The 27399-nt window shown below is 38.9% G+C and overlaps 1 protein-coding gene across 1 annotated transcript in view; it reads right to left on the minus strand.

The window, feature by feature from the left end:
- DARS1 (aspartyl-tRNA synthetase 1) overlaps nt 1-27399 on the minus strand; it is a 436414-nt gene that overhangs the window by 14288 nt on the left and 394727 nt on the right. Inside the window, exons 13-17 of the mRNA XM_053698254.1 lie at nt 10385-10531; nt 1651-1693; nt 1468-1548; nt 418-529; nt 170-241 (exon numbers count right to left, since the gene is read on the minus strand). Of these exons, the coding sequence (XP_053554229.1) occupies nt 170-241; nt 418-529; nt 1468-1548; nt 1651-1693; nt 10385-10531 (455 nt within the window). The remainder of the gene's footprint in view (nt 1-169; nt 242-417; nt 530-1467; nt 1549-1650; nt 1694-10384; nt 10532-27399) is intronic.

Raw genomic sequence — 27399 nt, forward strand, 5'->3', positions numbered from 1 at the left:
TATACACACCTGTGGTTATGTGATACCAATAGAGTATGTGATTTATATACATAGCTCAACTGTTGTTGGCTGCTTATTATGATTATCCCATTTGTAAAATCCATGCACGTGGTTCCTTTTGCTACAGAAACAGGGACTGTAAGTTGCTAAAGAGGAAAAAAATAGTTACCTATCCCACCACCAGCATGTGGAGGTGCGCCAAAACGGAAAGAGTCTATATACGCCTTGATTTTTTCCAGATCTATAGGGAAAATAATAAACATAAAAGTATAAGTAGACTTTATTTAACTTTGGAAAACACCAATTTTAAGGTATAATTCCCCACCAATTTCTGATTTATTTACAATGCAACTTTATTTTTACAAAACATTAGAATTTTCTTGCATTGTTCACAACTTAAAAAAAACATTTATTTACCAATCCCATGATGTTGTGCTCTTTCAGTTAACAGCTGAGCGTCGTGAACTCTCTGGGCTCCAGATAAGATCTCTTCTCCCCTCATAAACATATCATAGGAGTTTGAGTATTTCTAGAACGAAACATTTACATGCTTAATGTGTCCTGTTGCAGCATCTTTATGGGCATATCATTAATCCTATCTACAATTACATTAACGTTTGAGTGCTTGACAAAAATATAAGACTGGTGATTAATATTTTTTAGTCTAGAATACTGACAAGCCCAGGAGGCAGGTTGGATTGACCAGTTCTCATGTAAAGTAGCAAATGGTTTAAATTTGAATTGATCACTGAATATTATTACGCAATGCATTGTATTACAAACATTTAAATACACAGATGATGAATAAAATAAACATACTTTTTATAGGGAAAGTAAATGTTAGTTTGATAAAACTGATATTGTATTTACTCAAATTTACATTAAATTTTCAGGGATTGCACACATTGTTTAATATTATATTTTGTTTTAGAAGTGGCTTTATAAGTTTTGTAAGTAACAGCAGTTGTTGTGTGCAAAGCCTCGTCTAGGTCTTTCATGTCTAGTCATAATTTGCCATTTTGTCTGGATACGTCTAAAAAAACTGAACAATCAATAACATCTAAGAAAGAACAGTCAGAAGTGGATCTCCAGAAGTAATGAACATTATTATTTTGTTTCCCAAGTAAAGTCTTGGAAAGCCGCTATGAAAGGCACACTGATCGGGCTTCATATGAATGAATCACAGCTTTAATGTATCCATAAACAAATCCCATTCAATAGATCTGCCAGACCAGTTAGAGGCTGTGACTACTAGGCACTATTTTCTTTTACTAAATGACCAAGAAATGCTAGCTAGTCTGGTAATTATATAGTGCACCAAGAGACTCTAAGTTCAAATCAGCTTGGCTAAATGTTGAGGATGTTCCACTGCAATTCATAGATAAAAAGACTAATAACATTGTAGCTTGTGCATACTGAAATGCTTAGCAACCACCATAGCTCAATGACACAAATCATGTTACTTACAGGGTTGTGAGGATCAGGCATTGTGTAGAAAGGCCTCACTGCCAGGGGATACTTATCAAGGATGTAGAAATCTGTATCATACTTAAGAAAAACAAAACAAATTTTCAGTAGTTAGCAAAATCACAAACAAAATTTAAGTAGAAGCCAGTGTTCTCCCCAGCAATGAGATTAGAAAACAGTTACCTTTTCTTTTACTAGGCGCCCAAGAAGTTTCTCATTAGGAGTACTACAAAAATAAAAACAGGAATTCAGGACACGCTCACAGAAAACAAGTCAACAACAAAACCAACACAACTGGAGTAGATAGGAACTGACTCATTTACTGTGATGTGACCACTATGCAATGATACTTATGGTCCATCAATATCAATAGCATCCAATAATAAAAGGGACATTGCAGGCAAAAATGAAATTTGCACAAACATGTTCATTTAAAGATGTATATATTTTAATTGAAACAGACAGGAAATGTATGTTTACAACTGACTTACAGAAACAACCACAGCAGCTTATTAGTACAATCATTTTAAAACGGTTTTTGAGATTGCACACCTTTGTTTTTAAAGAGACATGATTCAGATAAAGCACACAAAAAATACACAAACAAACAAAAAACAAAACGTTCCAATTTACTACTTTTATCAAATTTACTTCTTTCTCTTGGTATCATTTGGGCAAAAGCAGGTAGGCAGGCTAAGGAGTATGCATGTATATGGGCAATAGGTTGCAGCGATTTTTGCAAGAACACTTAACGTTATACATTGTAAAAACACTGCTGCCATCTAGTGCTCAGAAGCATTCTTGCCATATAGATCTTTAGGCATGTGCACACTCTCAAACATGACAGAATAAAGTACATTTGGTTATATAAGTAAATTGTTTTTTTTTTTTTTTTTAAATGTAAAGTTTTCTATGAATTTTTAAAGAAAAAATTTATAGTAACAGTTTACACTACAATGATTGTATTCTAATTCTATTATTATATATTTTAGTGTTGATATGTCTTTTTAAGTTCAAACATTCAAAAGTTGTCTGTACATACAATACATTGGGCCAGATTACGAGTGGAGCGCAAATGATTGTGCCCGAGCAATAAGGGGTATATTATGAGGGTGTGCACTCATCTGGGTTTACCACTCATATTACGAATTGAAAGGAAATGTGATTATGAGAGTGCAATTGCGATTTATATTAGAATGATTACCACGACTTCAGAACTCTGGTTAAATGTTTCGCGCAACTAAAAAGTTGAACACATAAAAAATACATCACAAAGTACAGTTACACTCATAATAACAGTATCTAATAAAAGTTATTTAAAAAAAAAAAAAAGAAAATGTATTCTTATCTGATAAATTTGTTTCTTTTTAGACACGATGAGTCCAAGGATTTCATCCTTACTTGTGAGATTACGCCTCCTGGTCAGCAGGAGGAGGCAAAGAGCACCACAGCAGAGCTGTATATATAGCTCCTCCCTTCCCTCCCAATCCAGTCATTCGACCGAAGTTAGGAAGAGAAAGGAAAAGCTAAGGTGCAAAGGTGACTGAAGTTTAACCAAAAATAAAAACCTGTCTCAAATAACAGGGCGGGCCGTGGACTCATCGTGTCTAAAAAGAAACAAATTTATCAGGTAAGCATTAATTTTCTTTTCTTTTTAAAGACACAATGAGTCCACGGATTTCATCCTTACTTGTGGGATACAATACCAAAGCTATAGTACACGGATGAAAAGGGATGGACAAGACAGGGAACCTAAACGGAAGGCACCACTGCTTGAAGAACCTTTCTCCCCAAAACAGCCTCAGCCGAGGCAAAAGCATCAAATTTGTAAAATTTAGAAAAAGTGTGAAGAGAAGACCAAATTGCAGCCTTTGCAAATCTGCTTAACAGATGCATCATTTTTGAATGCCCATGAGGAAGCAACAGCCCTAGTGAAATGAGCCGTAATCTTTTCAGGAGGCTGCTGTCCAGCAGTCTAATATGCAAAGCGGATGATACTCTTCAGCCAAAAGGAAAGAGGTAGCCGTAGCTTTCTGACCCCTACGTTTCCCTGAAAAAACAACAAATAAAGAAGACGATTGACGAAAATCTTTAGTCGCTTGTAAGTAAAATTTCAATGCACGGACTACGTCCAAATTGTGCAGCAGACGTTCCTTCTGAGGAGGAGGATTAGGAGACAAGGAAGGAACAACAATCTCCTGATTAATGTTCTTGTCTGAAACAACTTTAGGAAGAAAACCAAGTTTAGTACGCAACACCACCTTATCCGCATTAAAAATAAGGTAACGGGAATTATATTGCAATGCCGAAAGCTCAGATACTCTGCGAGCAGAAGAGATCGCAACAAGAAATAAAACTTTCCAAGACAATAACTTAATATCTATGGAATGCATAGGTTCAAACAGAACCCCCTGAAGAACATTAAGAACAAAATTCAAACTCCAAAAAGGAGCAATTGGTCTAAACACGCCTGAGTCTAGTCAGAGCCTGACAAAAAGATTGAACGTCTGGAACATCTGCCAGACGCTTATGCAACAAAATAGATAAAGCAGAGATCTGTCCCTTTAGGGAACTCACTGATAACCCCTTCTCCAATCCTTCTTGGAGAAAAGACAAAATCCTAGGGATCCTAACCCTACTCCATGAGTAGCCCTTGGACTCATACCAATAAAGATATTTGCACCATATCTTATGGTAAATCTTCCTAGTGACAGGCTTACGTGCCTGAATCAAAGTATCTATGACCGAATCAGAAACACCTCGCTTGGCTAAAATTAAGCGTTCAATCTCCAAGCAGTCAGCTGGAGACAAACTAAATTCGGGTGATGGAAGGGTCCCTGAATGAGAAGGTCCTTCCTCAATGGAAGCCTCCACAGTGGCAGAGATGACATGTCCACCAGATCGGCATACCAAATCCTGCGAGGCCATGCAGGAGCAATGAGGATCACTGATGCCCTCTCCTGTTTGATTCGAGCAATCACCCGGGGAAGGAGAGCAAACGGGGGGGATACATATGCTAGGCTGAAAGACCAAGGAACTGCCAAAGCATCTATCAGCTCGGCCTGGGGATCCCTGGACCTGGACCCGTATCTCGGAAGCTTGGCATTCTGACGAGACGCCATAAGATCCAACACCGGCCGACCCCATCTGAGAATCAGGTTGGAAAATATTTCCGGATGAAGTTCCCACTCTCCCGGATGAAAGGTCTGCATGCTCAGAAAATCCGCTTCCCAGTTCTCCACCCCTGGGATGTGGATCGCCGACAGATGGCAAGAGCGAGTCTCCGCCCACTGAATTATCTTAGCTACCTCGGTCATTGCCAAGGAACTCCTTGTTCCTCTCTGAAGATTGATGTAAGTCACTGTCGTTATGTTGTCTGATTGGAATCTGATGAATTGGGCCGAGGCCAACTGAGGCCAGGCCAGAAGCGAATTGAATATCGCCCTCAGCTCTAGAATGTTGATGGGAAGGAGAGACTCTGCCTGAGTCCATACTCCCTGAGCCCCTAAAGAGCCCCAGACTGCTCCCCATCCCAAAAGGCTGGCATCCATTGTCACAATCACCCATGAAGGTCTGCGAAAGCATGTCCCCTGGGATAGATGATCCAGAGTCAACCACCACAGAAGAGAGTCCCTTGTTTCCTGATCTAGGGTTATTCGGAGACAAATCTGTATAATCTCCATTCCACTGCCTGAGCATGCTCAGTTGCAGAGGCCTGAGATGAAACCGAGCAAACGGAATAATGTCCATTGCCGCTACCATCAATCCAATCACCTCCATGCACTGAGCCACTGACGGCTGAGGATTGGACTGAAGGGCTCGACATGTATTCAGGATCTTTAACCTTCTGACCTCCGTCAGAAAAATTTTCATGGAGATAGAGTCGATTAGAGTTCTCAAGAAGGGTACCCTTGTCTGCGGGATTAACCAACTCTTTTCCAGATTTACCTTCCACCCGTGAGTTCTCAGGAAGGATAGCACAATGTAGGTATGGGACCTTGCTAGTTGATAAGATGACGCCTGGATCAGAATATCGTCCAGATAAGGCGCCACCGCAATGCCCCGTGGTCTTAGAACCGCCAGCAGAGACCCCAGAACCTTTGTGAAAATTCTGGGCGCTGTGGCCAGACCGAAAGGGAGAGCCACAAACTGAAAATGTTTGTCCAGAAAGGCAAACCTCAGAAACTTGTGATGATCTGCGTGTATAGGAACATGAAGATATGCATCCTTTAGATCCACTGTCGTCATAAATTGACCCTCCTGGATCAACGGAAGAATGGTACGAATAGTTTCCATCTTGAAAGAAACTTGTTTAGACTTTTGAGGTCCAAAATAGGTCTGAACATTCCCTCTTTTTTGGGAACTACAAACAGATTTGAATAAAACCCCTGTCCCTGTTCCTGTATTGGAATGGGACAGATTACTCCCATGGAGGAGAGGTCTCCTACACAACGTAAGAACGCCTCTTTTTTAATCTGGTCTGCAGATAATAGTGAAAGAAGAAACCTTCCTGAAAGAATTTCTGAATTCCAATTTGTATCCCTGAGACACTATTTCTAGTGTCCAGGGATCCTGAATATCTCTTATCCAAGCCTGGATGAAGAAGGAAAGTCTGCCCCCTACTAGATCCGGTCCCGGATCGGGGGCCGACCCTTCATGCTGACTTGGAAGCAGCAGCAGGCTTCTTTGATTGTTTACCCTTGTTCCAAGACTGGTTGGGTCTCCAAGTGGACTTGGTTTGTGAATAGTTCCCTTCCTGTTTAGAGGAAGAGGAAGGGGGGATTCCCTTGAAATTTTGAAAGGAACAAAAATTACTCTGTCGACCTCTCTGTTTGGATTTTTTATCCTGAGGGAGGAGATGGCCCTTGCCTCCCGTGATGTCAGAAATAATCTCCTTCAAATCAGGTCCAAACAGGACCTTCCCCTTGTAAGGAATAGCCAAAAGTTTAGACTTAGATGACACATCCGCAGACCAAGACTTTAACCATAAGGCTCTGCGTGCTAAGATGGAAAAGCCCAAACTCTTAGCCGCCAATTTAGTAATCTGCAGAGAAGCATCCGTAATAAACAAATTAGCTAATTTAAGAGCTTTAATACGATCCTGTATCTCTTCCAAAGGAGTCTCAGTCTTAAGAGATTCTTCTAGAGCATCAAACCAATAAGCAGCCGCACTGGTAAATGTGGTAACTGGTAACAATGCAAGCTGCTGGTTGCAATAGGAATCCCTGGTGAACGTAAATCTTCTTAAGGAGACCCTCTAACTTCTTATCCATAGGGTCCTTGAAAGCAGAACTATCCTCAATAGGAATAGTAGTACATTTGGCCAGGGTAGAAATAGCTCCCTCTACTTTAGGGACCATCTGCCAAGAGTCCCTAACCGCGTCGGCTATAGGGTACATCTTTTTTTTAAAACGGGAGAGGGAGAGAAGGGAATGCCTGGTCTCTCCCATTCCTTCGCAATAATCTTCGAAGTCCTCTTTGGAACTGGAAAAACATCAGAGTAAGAAGGAACTTCCAGGTATCTGTCCAACTTACTCAATTTCTCTGGAGGAACCACTATTTAGTCACAATCATCCAAAGTCACCAACACCTCCCTCAGTAATAGGCGGAGGTGCTTAAGCTTAAACCTGAAAGAAACCACCTCAGAATCAGTCAGGGGTAAGGCACTCCCTGAGTCAGAAAGTTCACCTTCGGACAGGACCTCCGTACCCTCCACCTCAGAACCCCAGGAGGGTACGTCTGCGATCGCCATCATAGTATCAGAGGCTGCATTGACTACGTAGTTGTCCCTTCTTGTACGCTTGCCGTGCGATATGGGAAAGGCAGATAACGCATCAGAAAGTGTAGAGGACATAACTGCAGATATGTCCTTTAACGTGATTGCTGCAGAAACTGGTGAAATACATGGCACCGCTTGAGCGGGCGTTAAGGGCTGTGACGCTTGGGGAGAAAGCTGCGGCATACTCTGCATCTCATCTGTAGACTCCTGAGAAGCATCCACCTTGGACAAAGTTTTATCAAAATATATAGTGTAAAGCCCTCTCAATGCATGAGGGACAAAAAGGAACAGGAGGTTCGACAGTGGCATTCAAACACATGGAACATGTAACATTCTGGATATCATCTGAATCCATGATAGCAAAAAGCAAGAAAATATTGGTCTTGGCTCCTTTAAATTATATAGACCCTCAATTTATGGCCAAATATACACAATGAATATAAGCACTAACTAAATACTTGTCAATACATTTGAACATGACAAGATTCTGTGCCTTTAAGAAAAACGTCTAACAATTTTATTGCACTGTTAATCAGTTAGACGAAATCTATATAATGCGTTTTTAATCAAAGAAAAAAACACCTCTTCGCCTCAACAGCTCTGCTGAGGTGCCTACCTGCCCCCACGGTCCACCGACCACTCTTAGGCAAAATTCCAGATTGTGTCCCTTAAAGCCCAAGACCGCCTGCTTAGTTTGCAACCATGCGGTCGAGGCGTCACTTGTGATGAGTCTTACAGACAGTCGGGACTCTGGAATACTAAATCGCTGCACGGTTTCACAGTCCCAAGCACGCCAAAGTAAGCTCCGCCCTTCGTGGGCGTCGCGTAAGCCATCCGACTAAGATTGTATAAGGCAAGCCGTAATCGCCGGTCAGTTCACCCAAAAAAATCGCCGGTCAGTTCACCTTTGCAAAGCTCCGGTAAAACATACCCCCAGCATCTGCCCCCAGTACACATAAACAGTGACTGGTAGGGGAGCCCTCCCTATAAGAGCCCATGTCCCCCATAAATAACAGTCCCAGTTATAACTGAAATCATAGTGTCGGTTGTTATGGCCACATGAAAACCCCACACGCTGTTCAATAGGAAAAGCCCTTCCCAGAGAGCCCATGTATCCCAACAGATAAGAAGTGCACAGTCATTTCTGAGATACTATGTGGCCCAGAAAAATAATGCTGACCGACAGCATGATAGGTCCCACAGGATCAAGAGGTCTTCTCCCTCCTATAGCTCTGTGGAGACAGACAAGGCCTTAGTTAATATTTGCTAAGGCCATCTTCGAAAGGGCAGCAACACAATATGGGAGGCGCAGTGAGAATTATGTCCCACCAGTTCCCATTGCTTTAAAGCCACCAGTAGCTCTACTCTAGAGGCTGACATGGAATACGGCTACACCCTATAATAAAATAGCACTCACTGGTACCATTTTAAAAATAATAAACTCTTGATTGAAGAATCTAAACTAACACCTCACTTTACCTCTTCCTATCACTAACACAGGCAAAGAGAATGACTGGAGTGGGAGGGAAGGGAGGAGCTATACATACAGCTCTGCTGTGGTGCTCTTTGTCTCCTCCTGACCAGGAGGCGTAATCCCACAAGTAAGGATGAAATCCGTGGACTCATCGTGTCTTTAAAAAGAAAATATTGCACTTAAAAGTTATAAGGGCTCAAAGATATAAGGTCTCAGGTGCTAGAATAAAAAAGGCAGCCAAAGGGCTTTAACAGAGATACATACACATGTGTAAGTATGTATGTATGTGTTTATATATATATATATATATAAAAAGTGTGTGTATATATGTATTTACAGACATATATACACAAACACAAATACATTGGAGCCCTTTGTCGTTAAGTAGATGAAAACATGTAAAAGCATATTTAAGCAATATTCATATTTTAGAAAGGTTTCAACTATGTATTTGCTGTAAATATTTCACATTCCAATGTTCTCCACATAGCAGAATATGTTCTTTGTGTATATATATATATATATATATATATATATATATGTACCAAAAAAACATCAGGTATATGTAGAAATACTTATTTATGAATAAATAGAAAATATTCTGCTATGTGCAGAACATTGGAATATGAAATATTCATATTTTCATGTTGGTTTAACGCAAATGAGGAAATGTAATAGTGTTTGCCTGAGTTTTTTCCACTTTTGTTTATCCATTGACTTCTATTGGGGAATATGTGAACGCGCACGGGATATTCTAACTTTGGATTTTGGCGCTTTTCTTTTACGAGCGCAAAAATCTTCCTTCTAGTGCAATTAATGCTCAAGCGGGAGAGTTAATTTACGCTTCACTAGTAATCTAGCCAATTGTGTTTCATGCACCTTTCATTTTTATTTTTTTATTGCGGTAATGTGCAAAATGAACATACATACAATCGAGACTTGTATAGGCAATATTGAAAGCAAATATTCATACAAATAGAAATGTTAACATAGATAAAGGAGCTATGGAAAATTACAATATAACTTGTCAATTTATAACAGAGTCTTTTAGCATGATACCTCCAATTTTATTTTATATGCACCTTTTATATTAATAACATATAATAAGTCTAGGTCAGGTTCTCACACAACACAATCATAAACAATTATTAACTGAGTTTTAATTTAGTATTTCCAGCAAAATAAACCAATGTTAAATAAATATTAGACTACCAAAATATTTTATACAAATATAATTGTATAAATAGGCAAAAGTGGACAAAATATTTTTTATTATCAAAATTTGACAGGATACCTCAGACTCACTAACGGGAAATTATTTTACAAAATACTGTTTTAGTGGACAGAAAAAAAAATCTCCACAAGCCTAAGAAAAATAAATGTTATGCAATACAAGATATATTTGTTTTCTATAAGAGAATCAATGCCCTATTAAATGTGTTTGTTTAAAACGGCATCATCAAGATTTCACTTAAACGTTTTTTTTCTAGGATGATGCGAGACAACAAAGTCTCTCGAGAGGGACAATAGCTTTGGACCCTTAGCTACAAGAATGAAAAGAAAAGCTTTAGATGGGACCAGTTCTCACATAAACCACCTTTCCATTAGATGATTGGCAAGGTAGTAGATTACAATCAAGCAGGTATTCCATGTGTTGTCTGTACCTGAGGTCTTCCTCATCGCCCATCTCCACACCAGCCTCACGCAGCATTGCCACTCCCTCTAGATACTCCAGGCGCAGTGTGGGCTCTAGAAACTTGAAAGGCTCACAAGGAAATTGCTTGCATACCGTTTGGATTTCCGTTTGAAACCTAGGTGAAAAACCTCAGGTTAGAAAATAACTTCTCAAAACAGAACCAGACTCTCATTATAGTAGAAATCTGTAAACATCTAAATATCTGCAAGCGATAAAATATTTAAAGGTACAGTTAAGGAAAAAAATAAACTTTCATGTTTTACATAGAACATGCAATTTAAAGAAAAAACTTTTTTTTTTCTTTTTAAAAAGGAAAGTGTCCATACAGACCCCCTAGCAAAAATTGTGCAGCTGAGCAGTCTCAGAGTGTAGTAAAGCTTTGCCCTGGGAGAGCCCCTGTTGTGAACTCAGAACAGGTAAGTATACAAAAGTCTAATTACTCCTTTTGCTTCATTCTCTTGGTATATTTTAATGAAAAGTAAAGCTAGGTAGGCTCGTAGGAACTCAGGAGCATGTGTGCGTACTTAAAACTATAGGGCAACACCATTATTAAACAATAAATAATATTGCTACAAATATTGCTGCAGTCACATAGTGCTAAAGGCATGTGCACACTCCTGAGCTCCTGTGAGCCTACCTTGGTTTGATAATAAAGGATATCAAGATATCAATAGAAAAGGATAATTAGAATTTAAATTTAAAAATGTTCTTGCTATTGGATGATTTAAATCAGCCAATAGGGATTGACTGATTTAAAATCAGCCAATCGGATTAAAGTGGTACCCCTATATATTGGGGTTCCGTACTTCCAGAATTTCTGTGTGCAGCAGCTACCACATGAAGACCAGAACTCAGAGAAGAGCAGAAGAAAAGAAGATTGCAGAGCGGAGGTGATGGAAAAGGCCGCCGAAGTCCGCCTCCATGAAGATGGGCCCCCGGGCACCAGGAGTCGGATAAAGAGAGCCCCAACGATGAAGAAGATTGTGGAGCGGAGGCAGCAGAAGAAGCTACCGAGGTATGCTTCCGCCACCAGGATGAAAAGGGCCCAACGTCGGATCAAGAGGAGTCGGATTGCAAAACGGTGAGTACTACTTTTGGGGTGGGTTTTTTATTTTTAAGAATAAAGTTTATTATTTTTACTTTTTATTTTGTAGGCTAGGTTTTTTTTTAGTTAGAATTTGTTATCCTGGTGGGTGGGGGTTACTTGTAATGTAGATGGGGAGGTTTTGAAAAGCAGATCACTTTAGGGCAATGCCCTACAAAAAGCCCTTTTAAATGGACATTGTACACTAGATTTTTCTTTGCATAAATGGTTTGTAGATGATCCCTTTATATTTATATTAAGTTTTTAAATGGTTTTATACTGGATTTTTATATCAGTATCTGTGCATATTTTCTTTATAGTAGTGTCTATTACATGCAGTTATATGAAAATTGGTGTATACTATTCCCTTTAATGCCTATTGTATTATTTTTAGTGTTTTGTTTTTTTTTGGGTGGATTTTTAATTTACAGGGCATGTAGTTTTAGGTAAAATGGTGTGTTTTTTATTCTGGATACTTTAGTTTATTTTATTTTTTCGAAACAGCTTTTAAAAATGTTTTGTAATTTAGGGGAGTTCGTTTAGAGGGGGGGGGGTTAGGTGTTAGGTAGAGTAGGGTTAGATTGCATTTGGGGTTGTGGCAGTTTAGGTTTAATTTTTTTTATCTTACTATTTTTTATTGTAACTAAAGAGGTTTAGTTTAAAGGGGTGTTAGGTTAGTTTGCATTTTGGTTATGTGGCAGCATAGGAGTTAATAGTCGCGGATCCCTATGAATATTTTGCAGCATTGTAGCACTTTCGATTGTCGTCTTAAAATTATAAAGTCATAATTAAACTTTCATTACTCAGATAGAGCATGCAGTTTTAAAAAATGTTTCCAATGTATTTCCATTATCCAATAAACTTTCTTTTGTTAAAGAACATGTCTAGATATACTCAGGAGTATGTATGCGTCTTAAGCACTATATGGCAGTGACAGTGTTATACACTGTTGCAAACACTGTTGCCATCTGGTACTTAAAAGTAACATTGTTAAAAACATTGTTGCAAAACACTGGTGCCATATTGGGCTATTTTTATCTAGCCCTTTGACTGTAGGTTCGCACAAGTGAAGCTGCAGTCAGGATTTATAAAGGAGCAGTCATCAGACCGCTGCTCTCCTGCACTATTCTTCACCTCTTAGGTGGAGAATTTCAATCTCCCCTGTCAGCTCATGCCCGCGCGTGATTGGCATGAGGAGAAGCCGGGTGGAGAGGGGAGTACCCGTCCACCCATGGATGATATATTGAGCCCATGGTGTTTAAATATGTGCATGCTTCAAAAGGGAAAAAATAGAAAAAAAATAAAAAATATGCACCAAAAAAATCCATTGTTAAATGCACACACTCTCCTCCACAGGACAAAGTCATGTACCCATTTCAATCTTGAGGTGATGTTATCCTAAGCGTAAAGTGTCTGGACAAGTTCTTCCATCTGGGATTGAAAATGGACTTTAAAAATGCTGTCTTTAAGTGAGCAATCTGGTACCAAAGAGCAGCAGTACTTATGGCGCTCTTGGGCTAATTTCTTCTCAGTATAGCGGGCCAGACTGCTGAGTCTCAGGTGTATATTGCAAAAATTGGGTGAAGCAGCAGACAGTATGTTATATATGTGTGACCTGATGTGACTCTTCTGTATGTCTGCTGCACACACGTGGTAAAATGCAACCTGGAAACTTAAACGTAAAAAACTTAAATCATAAGCAGAAGAATCAAACAGACAGCTGACTGAAGAACTTTTCTACCAAAGACTGCTTCAGAAGAAGCAAATACATAAAAATGGTAAAATTTAGTAAATGTATGCAAAGAAGACCAAGTTGCTGCTTTGCAAATCTGATGAACCGAAGATTCATTCTTAAAAGCCCAAGAAGTGGCAATTGATCTAGTAGAATGCGGCTGTAATTCTGAGACGGAGACTGCCCCGCCTCCAAATAAGCCTTGTGAATCAAAAGCTGTAACCAAGATGCCAAAGAAATGGCAGAGGCTTTCTGACCTTTGCTAGGACCAGAAAAAAATACAAATAAAGAGAGAGAGCAGGACCAAGAAAAAATACAAATAGAGAGAGAGCAGACAATTTAGAAACACTTCTAGCTGAAGAGATAGCCAAAAGAAACAACACTTTCCAAGAAAGTAGTTTAATATTCAAAGAATGCATAGGCTCAAAAGGAGGACCCTGCAAAGCCTTCAAAACCAAATTAAGACTCCAAGGAGGAGAGATTGATAACAGGCTTGATATGAACCAAAGCCTGAACAAAACAGTGAATATCAGGAAGTTTAGCAATCTTTCTATGAAATAAAACAAAGAGCAGAGATTTGTCCCTTCAAAGTACTTGCACCAAACCTTTATCCAAACCATCCTGAAGAAACTGCAAAATTCTAGGAATTCTAAAAGAATGCCAAGAGAATTTATGAGAAAAACACCATGAAATATAGGATTTCCAAACCCGATAATAAATCTTCCTTGAAACAGACTTACGAGCCTGTAGCATAGTATTAATCACTGAGTCATAGAAACCTCTATGACTAAGCACTAAGTGTTCAAATGCCATACCTTAACATTTAGCGATTTGAGATCCTGATGGAAAAACGGTCCTTGAGACAGAAGGTCTGGCCTTAAAGGAAGTGGCCAAGGTTGGCAACTGGACATACGGACAAGATCTACATACCAAAACCTGTGAGGCCAAGCTGGTGCTATCAGAAACACATGCAATTGTTCTATTATGATCTTGGAGATCAGCCTTGGAAGAAGAACTAGAGGCATAAAAATGTAAGCAGGTTGGTAAAACCAAGGAACTGCTAATGCATCCACCATCTCCGCATGAGGATTCCTGGACCTGGAAAAGTACCTGGGAAGCTTCTTGTTTAGATGGGAAGCCATCAGATCTATTTCAGGAAGACTCCACATCTGTACAATCTGATAAAATACATCTGGATGGAGGGACCACTCCCCTGGATGTAAAGACTGACAACTGAGATAATCCGCTTCCCAACTGTCTACACCAGGGATAGGTATGGCAAAAATTAGACAGGAGTTGGATTCCACCCAGAAAAGGATCCAAGATACTTCTTTCATCTCTAAGGGACTGTGAGTCCCACCCTGATGATTGACATATGCCACAGTTGTGATATTGTCTACCTGAAAACGAATGAATGATTCTCTCTTTAATAGAGGCCAAGCCTGAAGAGCACTGAAAATAGCACAGAGTTCTAAAATATTGATTGTAACCTAGCCTCTTGAGGATTCCAAACTCCTTGGACTGTCAGAGACCAGCAGACAGCTCCCCAACCTGTGAGACTTGCATTTGTTGAAATCACAGTCCAGGAAGGACAAACAAGAGAGGACCCTTGAATAATCCGATGATGGTCCAACCACCAGGAGAGAGAGTTGAATGTTGGGATTTAAGTATATCAATTGTGATATCTTTGTATAATCCCTGCACCATTGATTCAGCATGCAAAGCTGCAGAGGTCTCATATGAAAATGAGCAGAGGGGATTGCGTCCGATGCTGCAGTTATGAGACCTAAAACTTCCATACACAAAGCCACTGAAGGGAATGATCGAGACTGAAGGTTTCAACAGGCAGAAACCAATTTCATTAGTCTCTTGTCTGTTAGAGACAGAGTCATGGACACTGAATCTATCTGGAAACCTAAAAAGGTGACCCTTGTCTGAGGAATCAAGAAACGCTTTGGTAAATTGATCCTCCAACCATGTTTTTGAAGAAACAACATAAGTTGATTCATGTGAGATTCTGCTAAATGAAAAGATTGAGCCAGTACCAAGATATTGTTCAAATAAGGAAACCCCCCAATACCCTGCTCTCTGATTACAGATAGAAGGGCCCACAGAGTCTTCGAAAAGATTCCTGGAGCTGTCGCTAGACCAAATGGAAGAGCAACAAATTGGTAATGCTTGTCTAGAAAAGTGAATTTCAGAAACCGATAGTGGTCTGGATGAATCAGAATGTGAAGATACCTTGCTGAACAAAAGGCAGAATAGTCCTTATAGTCACCATCTTGATAGTTGGGACCCTTACAAATGGATTAAAAAACTTCAGATCCAGAACTGGTATCAAAGATTTTTCCTTCTTAGGGACAATGAATAGATTTGAATAAAAACCCAGACCCTGTTCATGAAGTGGAACTGGTACAATTACCCCTGAAAATTCTAGATCTGAAACAGACTTCAGAAAGGCCTGAGCTTTCACAGGATTTGTTGGAACGTGAGAGAGAAAAAATCTTCTCACAGGAGCTCTTATTCTGAAACCTATTCGATACCCCTGAGAAACAATATTCTGAATCCAATGATTCTGAACGGAACCTGCCCAAACGTCTTGAAATAATTTCAATCTGCTGCCCACCAGCAGAACTGGATTGAGGGCCGCACCTTCATGCAGTCTTGGGGGCTGGCTTTGGTTTCTTACAAGGCTTAGATTTATTCCAACTTGAAGATGGCTTCCAATTGGAGCCAGACTCCTTAGGGGAAGGAGTGGTTTCCTGTTCTCTATTCTGACGAAAGGAACGAAACCGATTAGAAGCTTTAGATGTACCCTTAGACTTTTTATCTTGGGGCAAAAAAACCTTCACCCCCAGTAATAGCAGAAATGATAGAATCCAACTGGGAACCAAAGTATTACCCTGGAATGAAAGAGATAGTAACCAAGATTTAGATACCATGTCAGCATTCCATGATTTGAGCCATAAAGCTCTTCTAGCTAAAATAGCCAAAGACATATATTTAACATCAATCTTGATGATATCAAAAATAGCATCACAGATAAAATGATTAGCATGTTGAAGCAAACGAACAATGCTATGTAAATCAGAATCTTTTTCCCCATGTGCTAAGCTATCCAACCAAAAAGTTGATGCTGCTGCAACATCAGCCATAGAAATGGCAGGTCTGAGAATATAGCCAGAATGTAAATACGCTTTCCTTAAATAAATGAAATTTTCCAATCTAAAAGAATCCTTAAAAGAGGTACTATCTTCCATAGGAATAGTAGTACGCTTAGCAGGAGTAGAGATAGCCCCATCAACCTTAGGGACTTTCCCCCAAAACTCTAACTTAGCTACTGGCAAAGGGTAAAACTTTTTAAACCTTGAAGAAGGAACAAAAGAAGTACTAAGATTAGACCATTCCTTAGCAATCACATCAGAAATAGCATCAGGAAAAGGAAAACCCTCAGGAGTAATCACAGGAGGTTTAGAGACAGAAATTAAACGTTTACTCAATATCCAAACTTATCAACACTTCTTTTAACAAAGAACGAATATACTCAATCTTAAAAAGATAAGATAATTTATCAGTGTCAATATCTGAAGTAGGATCTTCCGAATCAGAGAGATCCTCATCAGAGGTGGATATATCAGTATGTTATCGGTCATTTCAAATTTCATCAGTATTATGAGAAGTTTTAAAAGACCTTTTACATTTATTTGAAGGCGGAATAGAAGCCATAGCCTTCTGAATCGCATCAGCAATATAATTTTTCATATCAACAGGGATATCATGTACTTTAGATGTTGAAGGAACAACAGATACTGTACTAGCACTAATAGAAATCTTTTCTGCATGCAAAAGCTTATGACAACTGTTACATACTACAGCTGGAGATATAATCTCCACTAGTTTACAACAGATACACTTAGCTTTGGTAGAACTGTCTTCATGCAGCATGGTTCCTACAGCAGCTTCTGAGACAGGATCAGATTGAGACATCTTGTAAAATGTAAAAGAAAAAAATAACAACATTTAAACAGAAATATCTTATTTCCACATATAGCAGTTTCAGGAATGGTTAAGAATGCAAATGCTAAAATTGACAAAAAACAAACAAATAGCATACCCCTCTGAGTATAAAGAAGAGCATATAGGAAGTGGGGAAATATAAAACTAACATTTTTTTGGCGCCAAGTATAACACAACAACACAAAAGGAAGTTGCAAAAAATTTTGGCGCCAACAAACATCCGGAAATGACGCAACTCGCGACATAAACACAATTTCACGCCAAACAACCTGGCATCAACTAAGACGCAGGAAATTATGAACTTGTGTAATTACAGATGCACATTCGCACCAAGAATGACGCAATAAATAACAGCATTTTGTGCCCCTCGCAAGCCTAATTTGCCCACAAGTTTTCAAAGAAAAAAACAAGTCAAATTGAAAAAAAAAAAGACTATACCCCAGGTCAGACAAGGTAGGAGATGAATCCCTACAACCGATAACAGAGAACCCTTGAAAAGATTTCCCGCGAGGGAAACCATAAAATCAATAGGCAATACTCTCTTCACATCCCTCTGACAAACATGTACTCAGAGGAATTGGGCTTCAGAATGCTTAGAAGAGCTTATCATAGAAGAAATCATAAAAATCAAGCACAAACTTACTTCACCACCTCCATAGGAGGCAAAGTTTGTAAAACTGAATTGTGGGTGTGGTGAGGGGTGTATTTATAGGCATTTTGAGGTTTGGGAAATTTTGCCCCTCCTGGTAGGATTGTATATCACATACGTTACTAGTTCATGGACTCTTGCCAATTACATGAAAGAAACAGAGCATACCATCTAGACGAGCACAGGACACTTGAGAAAACCCTACAATGTATTGTCTTCAGGTAACAGGTCTCTGCAATGGATAAGGAGGTGACTGAACTCTTGTGGTACCAAGTCTCCAGAGATTCAGCAATCAATATTACTAATGACGACCTAGTTTTACAAAATTGAAAGGCCACTTCTCTCTGTTAATCCTCCTTGATCTGTCTGCAGCCTATGACACTGTTGACCACCCTCTCTTGCGCCAAACCCTCCAATCCTTCGGCATCTGCGACACAGCCCTCTCGTGGTTCTCCTCCTACCTGTCTAACTGTACCTTTAGTGTAGCCTTCTCTGGCTCATCCTCTGCCCCTTTAAAACTTTCTGTTGCGGTACCACTGGGCTCTGACATTGGCACCCCTTCTCTTCTTAATTTATAAGTTATACTTAGATTCCTTAATAAAGTCCCACGGGTATCAATATAATTTGTGCACCAGACCTATCCCCCCCTTCCTTGCTAACTCGTGTCACTAACTAACCACGAGCTGGACAACAAAGGGGGCAAACAATGATTGGAGAAAGCCAGATTTGTCATCTATATGCTTAAGGTGGTAGGAGATGCGGGTAGAGGATCGTCGTTATGTTTGCCATAATGCAATGGTAAGTATTTTAAAAAATAAGAGTCTTTGTAAACTTTAATGAATTAAAGTGCCCCTGTTTTTAAGATTATTTTTTGATACTGGGCTTTAATTCATTAAAGTTTACAATCACTTTAAGCTAAATCTCTCCAAACTGAGCTCCTTATCCCTCCCCCTTTCTTTCAAAATCACTACCCCCAAACTTTCTATTACTGTTGATAATAACGTCATTACCTTGCATGCCTGATGTCTTGGGGTCACACTCAGCTCTCTCTTTCACTCCCCTTACACAGTCTTTGGCTAATTCCTGAGGTTTCCACCTTAAAACCTATCTCCAAATTCTGTCACTTCCTCACACAAGACCCAACTAAGACTTGAATCCACTCTCATAATCTCCCGCCTTGACTATTGCAATTCCATGCTAGTCTCCCTACCAGGCTGATCTTCCCAGACTGGCTTATTTTAACCTCCAGAATAAAACACAAAATCCTGACATTCACAGCCCTCAATAACGCTTCTCCCCCTATATCTTAGACTCTGTCTCCAGATACTCTCCCCTTCACTCTGCTCATGACCTCCTCTCCTCCTCCCTTGTTACCTCTTCATATTCCCATCTACAGGACTTTTCCAGATTGACTCAGATTTTGTGGAACTTTCTGCCTCGCTCCACAAGACTCTCCCCTTGTTTTTAAAGTTTCAAGCTAGGATACAATTTTTAAAAAGTTTCCAATTTACTTCTATTATCATTTTTTTTCATTCTCATGTTATTCTTTGTTGAAGAGATACTTAGGTAGGTAGCGTGCACATGCCTGAAGCACTACACGACAATAAATAGTGCTGCCATCTAGTGCCCCTGCTAATGTAAAACATTGTTGCAAAACTGCTGCTATATAGTGCTGCAGACACGTGCACACTCTTGAGCTTAAATTTCTGCTTTTCCACAAAGAATAACAAGAAAACAAAGAACATTTGATAATTGAAGTATATTCAAAAGTTGTTTAAAATGTAATGTTCTATCCAAATCATGAAAGAAAAAAAATTGGGTTTTATGTCCATTTAAAGACTCTACTGTTCAGGGATGCATACAATATACACTAACATTTTCTTATCTCAGTTCCTCTTCTCCTTTTGTCATCCCCTTGAACCTTCTTAACATGTAAAGCTCTGAGCCCAGCTGTCCTGTAGATCACCTTCATGAGAGCTGGTATACAACAGTGAAACTCTTGACAGGGCCCTACGTTGCATATTATACCTATGTTTACAGTGCATATTATACCTATGTTTACAGTGCTACAGAAAATGTTGGCGCTCTATAAATAACTAATAATATTAACGCCTGCTGAACTGAGAGGGGTCACACATTCTTTCTTCAGTTCTGCAAAATAAAACTGCTTGTTAAGAGTAGAGGGCTAGCTCTGCCTAACTTACATCAGAGTATGATGGGAGAAAAAGTTAAAGATGGCTTCCTGCAACAGCAAGACATCACAGAAATAACAAATCATTTAAACATAAAATATTAGAGCAGGCCTATTTATTTACATGCAGTTAGTAAATGTGTCTACTAGAGGGTGCTGTTGTAATTGTTTTGAATTAGAGAAACAACCTGTTTCTGCATGGACATAACTAGATAGCAAGATTTCAAACTGTACATAATTAACACTTTCACAATGCTTGTAAACTAATAAATTCTAATGGCTCTAAATCAGTCAACTAATATGTTTTTTAAACTATTTAATGCCAGTTAATCCTGTGTACACTACTATTTAGTCCATTTTGTTTCTTGTTTTAGTTTTAAAGGGACATGAAACAACTGAGACTGTAATATTAACTGTTTATTTACGTATGGTAAAACAACTGTGCAAAGTACTTTATTTTGCCCAATTTTCCTGTTATTTTGGTTTAAAAAAAAATCTGGGTTTTACACTTCTGAAAACTGGTGCACAATGCAGACTGCAATACAGTAACTGGAAATCACTGGATATTTTAATAACACATGACAGAGCAAGTTTTGTCTACTCCAGTAACAAGTCTGAATTGGCTCCTCTAAGTAAGGTGGGTGAAGTTTGTAGCAAACAAGGCGCAGAGCAATCAAAAAATGTTCACAATCATCTAGTATGTTAATTTCTTACATGATTCTGTGTTTTCTGCCCCTTTAAGTGGAAATTAACAACAAAATAAATCATATACTGATGTATTCAGAGCAAATATTGGGCTGAGAACAAAATGTAGATCTATTTGTTTGAGAATAGAATGTAGATCTATTTTTCTGAGAACAGAATGTAGATCTATATTTGTATTAGTTGTCTATTGAAGACATAGATGTAAAGTTTTAGCTTATTGTTTTGCCTTCTGCTGAGGACTATTGGGGAAATATATGAGTCACTAAATTCCTCAACTATATCACAGAGTTTAAAGTCCCTTTATATTCCACAAAGCCATTGTATGCACAGTTTAGCAACTATCTTATTATCCATCTCTAGCTGTCCTCAGCAAAACAGAATAGATCAGGGAAACCTAGGTTTCAACATGGTTGCACTAATTTATTGAAACTCATGCAATTAGGAAATTCCACAATTTTACAAGAAAATGGGACACATTAAATAAATGAAAGTATATTGCTAAATTTCCTTCTTAGAAATGCACACAATTAAACATTTCAGATTATAATCTCAAAGTAATTACAGTACCTTTAAGAAACCTGTTTTGCCAGTATTCTTTTCAGTTGAGGTCTATTAGACTTTAACCCTTTCAATGCGCATGATGACCTATAGTCGTCATGCAGACCATTGCCTGTGTGTGCATGACAAGTTATTTTCGTCATGCCAAGGAATTGCCAATCAAACACAGTTTTCTGTGATCCCCCCGCACTGCAGGATAGGGATCCTTGGTGGCCTAGTGGGCGGCACTCCCAGGCTTCATGGGAGTGCTGCTGATGCCACTACATATGCATGTCATGATGTCACAAAGGGGACAGAACCGGGAAGCTCAGGGTAGCTGCAAGGGAACCGGATGAGGGAAGGTTCTTCAAACCCCTAAATCTCAGCTCCCAGCTAGACACCTGCAAGACCCCTCATTTGAAAGAGAATCACCTGCTCTTTCAAATGATTGCAGCAGATCTTTACAAATAAAGTAGAAAAGACACATGGTGTTTTGTTGGGGAATGGCAATAAAAAAATCTGGAATGTGTAGAGACCCCTAATAAATATATATATTTTTTATTAGATAAGTCCCTCTCTTAAAAAAAAAAAAAATTGAATTTTGTCTGTATAGTCAGGTGATCAATGTGGTAACAATAAACAGCTTGCAAGAAAAAAAAAAAAAAAGTGATTTTATTTCTGTACTAAACAATGGGCCTCTCTTATCTATATTATAACCCCCAAAAGCAAGTGTAAGACCCTATTTCACATTTGGCTAACCATGATGACAATTTAGTAGATTGATCAAAGTAACAGCAGTGGTCGATTTTCTTATTATTTACTAAAATCTAAGAAAAAAAATAAAGAAAAAATAAATAAAACATAATTTATGTAAGAACTTACCTGATAAATTCATTTCTTTCATATTAGCAAGAGTCCATGAGCTAGTGACGTATGGTATATACATTCCTACCAGGAGGGGCAAAGTTTCCCAAACCTTAAAATGCCTATAAATACACCCCTCACCACACCCACAAATCAGTTTAACGAATAGCCAAGAAGTGGGGTGATAAGAAAAAAGTGCGAAAGCATAAAAAATAAGGAATTGGAATAATTGTGCTTTATACAAAAAAATCATAACCACCACAAAAAAAGGGTGGGCCTCATGGACTCTTGCTAATATGAAAGAAATGAATTTATCAGGTAAGTTCTTACATAAATTATGTTTTCTTTCATGTAATTAGCAAGAGTCCATGAGCTAGTGACGTATGGGATAATGACTACCCAAGATGTGGATCTTTCCACGCAAGAGTCACTAGAGAGGGAGGGATAAAATAAAGACAGCCAATTCCTGCTGAAAATAATCCACACCCAAAATAAAGTTTAATGAAAACATAAGCAGAAGATTCAAACTGAAACCACTGCCTGAAGTACTTTTCTACCAAAAACTGCTTCAGAAGAAGAAAACACATCAAAATGGTAGAATTTAGTAAAAGTATGCAAAGAGGACCAAGTTGCTGCTTTGCAAATCTGATCAACCGAAGCTTCATTCCTAAACGCCCAGGAAGTAGAAACTGACCTAGTAGAATGAGCTGTAATCCTTCGAGGCGGAGTTTTACCCGACTCAACATAGGCATGATGAAATAAAGATTTCAACCAAGATGCCAAAGAAATGGCAGAAGCTTTCTGGCCTTTTCTAAAACCGGAAAAGATGACAAATAGACTAGAAGTCTTTCGGAAAGTCTTAGTAGCTTCAACATAATATTTCAAAGCTCTAACAACATCCAAAGAATGCAATGATTTCTCCTTAGAATTCATAGGATTAGGACATAATGAAGGAACCACAATTTCTCTACTAATGTTGTTAGAATTCACAACCTTAGGTAAAAAATTCAAAAGAAGTTTGCAGCACCGCCTTATCCTGATGAAAAATCAGAAAAGGAGACTCACAAGAAAGAGCAGATAATTCAGAGACTCTTCTGGCAGAAGAGATGGCCAAAAGAAACAAAACTTTCCAAGAAAGTAATTTAATGACCAAAGAATACATGGTTTCAAAAGGAGGAGCTTGAAGAGCCCCCAGAACCAAATTCAAACTCCAAGGAGGAGAAATTGACTTAATGACAGGTTTTATACGAACCAAAGCTTGTACAAAACAATGAATATCAGGAAGATTAGCAATCTTTCTGTGAAAAAGAACAGAAAGAGCAGAGATTTGTCCTTTCAAGGAACTTGCGGACAAACCTTTATCTAAACCATCCTGAAGAAACTGTAAAATTCTCGGTATTCAAAAAGAATGCCAAGAAAAATGATGAGAAAGACACTAAGAAATATAAGTCTTCCAGACTCTATAATATATCTCTCTAGATACAGATTTACGAGCCTGTCACATAGTATTAATCACAAAGTCAGAGAAACCTCTTTGACCAAGAATCAAGCGTTCAAACTCCATACCTTAAAATATAAGGATTTGAGATCCTGATGGAAGAAAGGACCTTGCGACAGAGGGTCTGGTCTTAACGGAAGAGTCCACAGCTGGCAAGAGGCCATCCAGACAAGATCCGCATACCAAAACCTGTGAGGCCATGCTGGAGCTACCAGCAGGACAAACGAGCATTCCTTTAGAATCTTGGAGAATACTCTTGGAAGAAGAACTAGAGGCGGAAAGATATAGGCAGGATGATACTTCCAAGGAAGTGATAATGCATCCACTGCCTCCGCCTGAGGATCCCGGGATCTGGACAGATACCAGGGAAGTTTCTTGTTTAGATGAGAAGCCATCAGATCTATTTCTGGGAGTTCCCACATTTGAACAATCTGAAGAAATACCTCTGGGTGAAGAGACCATTCGCCCGGATGCAACGTTTGGCGACTGAGATAATCCGCTTCCCAATTGTCTATACCAGGGATATGAACCGCAGAGATTAGACAGGAGCTGGATTCCGCCCAAACCAAAATTCGAGATACTTCTTTCATAGCCAGAGGACTGTGAGTCCCTCCTTGATGATTGATGTATGCCACAGTTGTGACATTGTCTATGTGAAAACAAATGAACAACTCTCTCTTCAGAAGAGGCCAAGACTGAAGAGCTCTGAAAATTGCACGGAGTTCCAAAATATTGATCGGTAATCTCACCTCCTGAGATTCCCAAACCCCTTGTGCCGTCAGAGACCCCCACACAGCTCCCCAACCTGTAAGACTTGCATCTGTTGAGATTATAGTCCAGGTCGGAAGAACAAAGAAGCCCCCTGAACTAAACGATGGTGATCTGTCCACCACGTCAGAGAGTGTCGTATAATCGGTTTAAAGATATTAATAGAGATATCTTTGTGTAATCCCTGCACCATTGGTTCAGCATACAGAGCTGAAGAGGTCGCATGTGAAAACGAGCAAAGGAGATCGCATCCGATGCAGCAGTCATAAGACCTAAAACTTCCATGCATAAGGCTACCAAAGGGAATGAATGTGACTGAAGGTTTTGACAAGCTGATATCAATGTTAGACTTCTCTTGTCTGACAAAGACAGAGTCATAGACACTGAATCTATCTGGAAACCTAAAAAGGTTACCCTTGTCTGAGGAATCAATGAACTTTTTGGTAAATTGATCCTCCAACCATGATCTTGAAGAAACAACACAAGTCGATTCGTATGAGATTCTGCGAAAATGTGAAGACTGAGCAAGTACCAAGATATCGTCCAAAATAAGGAAATACCAATACCCTGTTCTCTGATTACAGACAGAAGGGCACCGAGAACCTTTGAAAAAATTCTTGGAGCTGATGCTAGGCCAAACGGTAGAGCCACAAAACTGGTAATGCTTGTCTAAAAAGAGAATCTCAGAAACTAAAAGTGATCTGGATGAATCGGAATATGCAGATATGCATCCTGTAAATCTATTGTAGACATATAATGCCCTTGCTAAACAAAAGGCAGGATAGTCCTACAGTTACCATCTTGAATGTTGGTATCCTTACATAACGATTCAATATTGATAGATCCGGAACCAGTCTGAAGGAATTGACCTTCTTTGGTACAATGAAAAGATAGAATAAAACCCCAGCCCCTGTTCCAGAACTGGAACTGGCATAATTACTCCAGCCAACTCTAGATCTGAAACACATTTCAGAAATGCTGAGCCTTTGCTGGGTTTACTGGGACACGGGAAAGAAAAAAATCTCTTTGCAGGAGGCCTTAACTTGAAGCCAATTCTGTACCTTTCTGAAACAATGTTCTGAAACCAGAGATTGTGAACGGAATTGATCCAAATTTCTTTGAAGAAAACGTAATCTGCCCCATACCAGCTGAGCTGGAATGAGGGCCGCACCTTCATGGGTACTTAGGAGCTGGCTTTGGGTTTGAAATGGTTTCCAAACTGATACCGCTCCTGAGGATGAAGGATCAGGCTTTTGTTCCTTGTTGTGAGGAAAGGAACAAAAACGATTATTAGACCTAAATTTACCTTAGATTTTTTATCCTTTGGTAAAAAAAGTTCCCTTCCCTCCAGTAACAGTTGAGATAATAGAATCCAACTGAGAACCGAATAATTTATTACCCTGGAAAGAAAGGGATAGCAAAGTAGACTTAGAAGACATATCAGCATTCCAAGTTTTAAGCCATAAAGCTCTTCTAGCTAAAATAGCTAGAGACATATACCTGACATCAACTCTAATGATATCAAAGATGGTATCACAAATAAAATTATTAGCATGTTGAAGAAGATTAACAATGCTATGAGAATTATAATCTGTTACTTGTTGCGCTAAAGCTTCTAACCAAAAAGTTGAAGCTGCAGCAACATCCGCTAAAAATATTGCAGGAGTAGAGACAGCCCCATTAACCTTAGGGATTTTGTCCCAAAAACTCTAATCTGTCAGATGGCACAGAATATAATTGCTTAAAACGTTTTAGAAGGAGTAAATGAATTACCCAAATTATTCCATTCCCTGGAAATTACTTCAGAAATAGCATCAGGGAGAGAAAACACTTCTGGAATAACTACAGGAGATTTAAAAACCTTATTTAAACGTTTAGATTTAGTATCAAGAGGACCAGAATCCTCCATTTCTAATGCAATTAATACTTCTTTAAATAAAGAACGAATAAATTCCATCTTGAACAAATACAAAGATTTATCAGCATCAACCTCTGAGACAGAAACCTCTGAACCAGAAGAACCATTATCAGTATCAGAATGATGATGTTCATTTAAAAATTCATCTGAAAAAAGAGAAGTTTTAAAAGACTTTTATGTATACTAGAAGGAGAAATAACAGACATAGCCTTCTTAATGGATTTAGAAACAAAATCTCTTATGTTATCAGGAACACTCTGAGTATTAGATGTTGACGGAACAGCAACAGGTAATGTAACAGTACTAAAGGAAATTTTATCTGCATTAACAAGTTTGTCATGACATGCAATACAAACAACAGCTGGAGAAACAGATGCCAAAAGTTTATAGCAGATACACTTAGCTTGGTAGCTCCAGCACCGGGCAGCGATTTTCCTGAAGTATCTTCTGACTCAGTTGCAACGTGGAACATCTTGCAATATGTAATAGAAAAAACAACATATAAAGCAAAATTGATCAAATTCCTTAAATGACAGTTTCAGGAATGGGAAAAAAATGCCAGTGAACAAGCTTCTAGCAACCAGAAGCAATAAATAATGAGACTTAAATAATGTGGAGACAAAAATGACGCCCATATTTTTTAGCGCCAAATAAGACGCCCACATTATTTGGCGCCTAAATGCTTTTGGCGCCAAAAATGACGCCACATCCGGAACGCCGACACTTTTGACGCAAAAAAACGTCAAAAAATGAAGCAACTTCCGGCGACACGTATGACGCCGGAAACAGAAAAAAAATTTTGCGCCAAAAAAGTCCGCGCCAAGAATGACGCAATAAAATGAAGCATTTTCAGCCCCCGCGAGCCTAACAGCCCACAGGGAAAAAGTCAAATTTTTTAAGGTAAGAAAAAATGATTGATTCAAATGCATTATCCCAAATATGAAACTGACTGTCTGAAAATAAGGAATGTTGAACATCCTGAGTCAAGGCAAATAAATGTTTGAATACATATATTTAGAA

Source organism: Bombina bombina, chromosome 1 (genome assembly GCF_027579735.1).
Source record: "Bombina bombina isolate aBomBom1 chromosome 1, aBomBom1.pri, whole genome shotgun sequence".
NCBI lineage: Eukaryota > Metazoa > Chordata > Amphibia > Anura > Bombinatoridae > Bombina > Bombina bombina.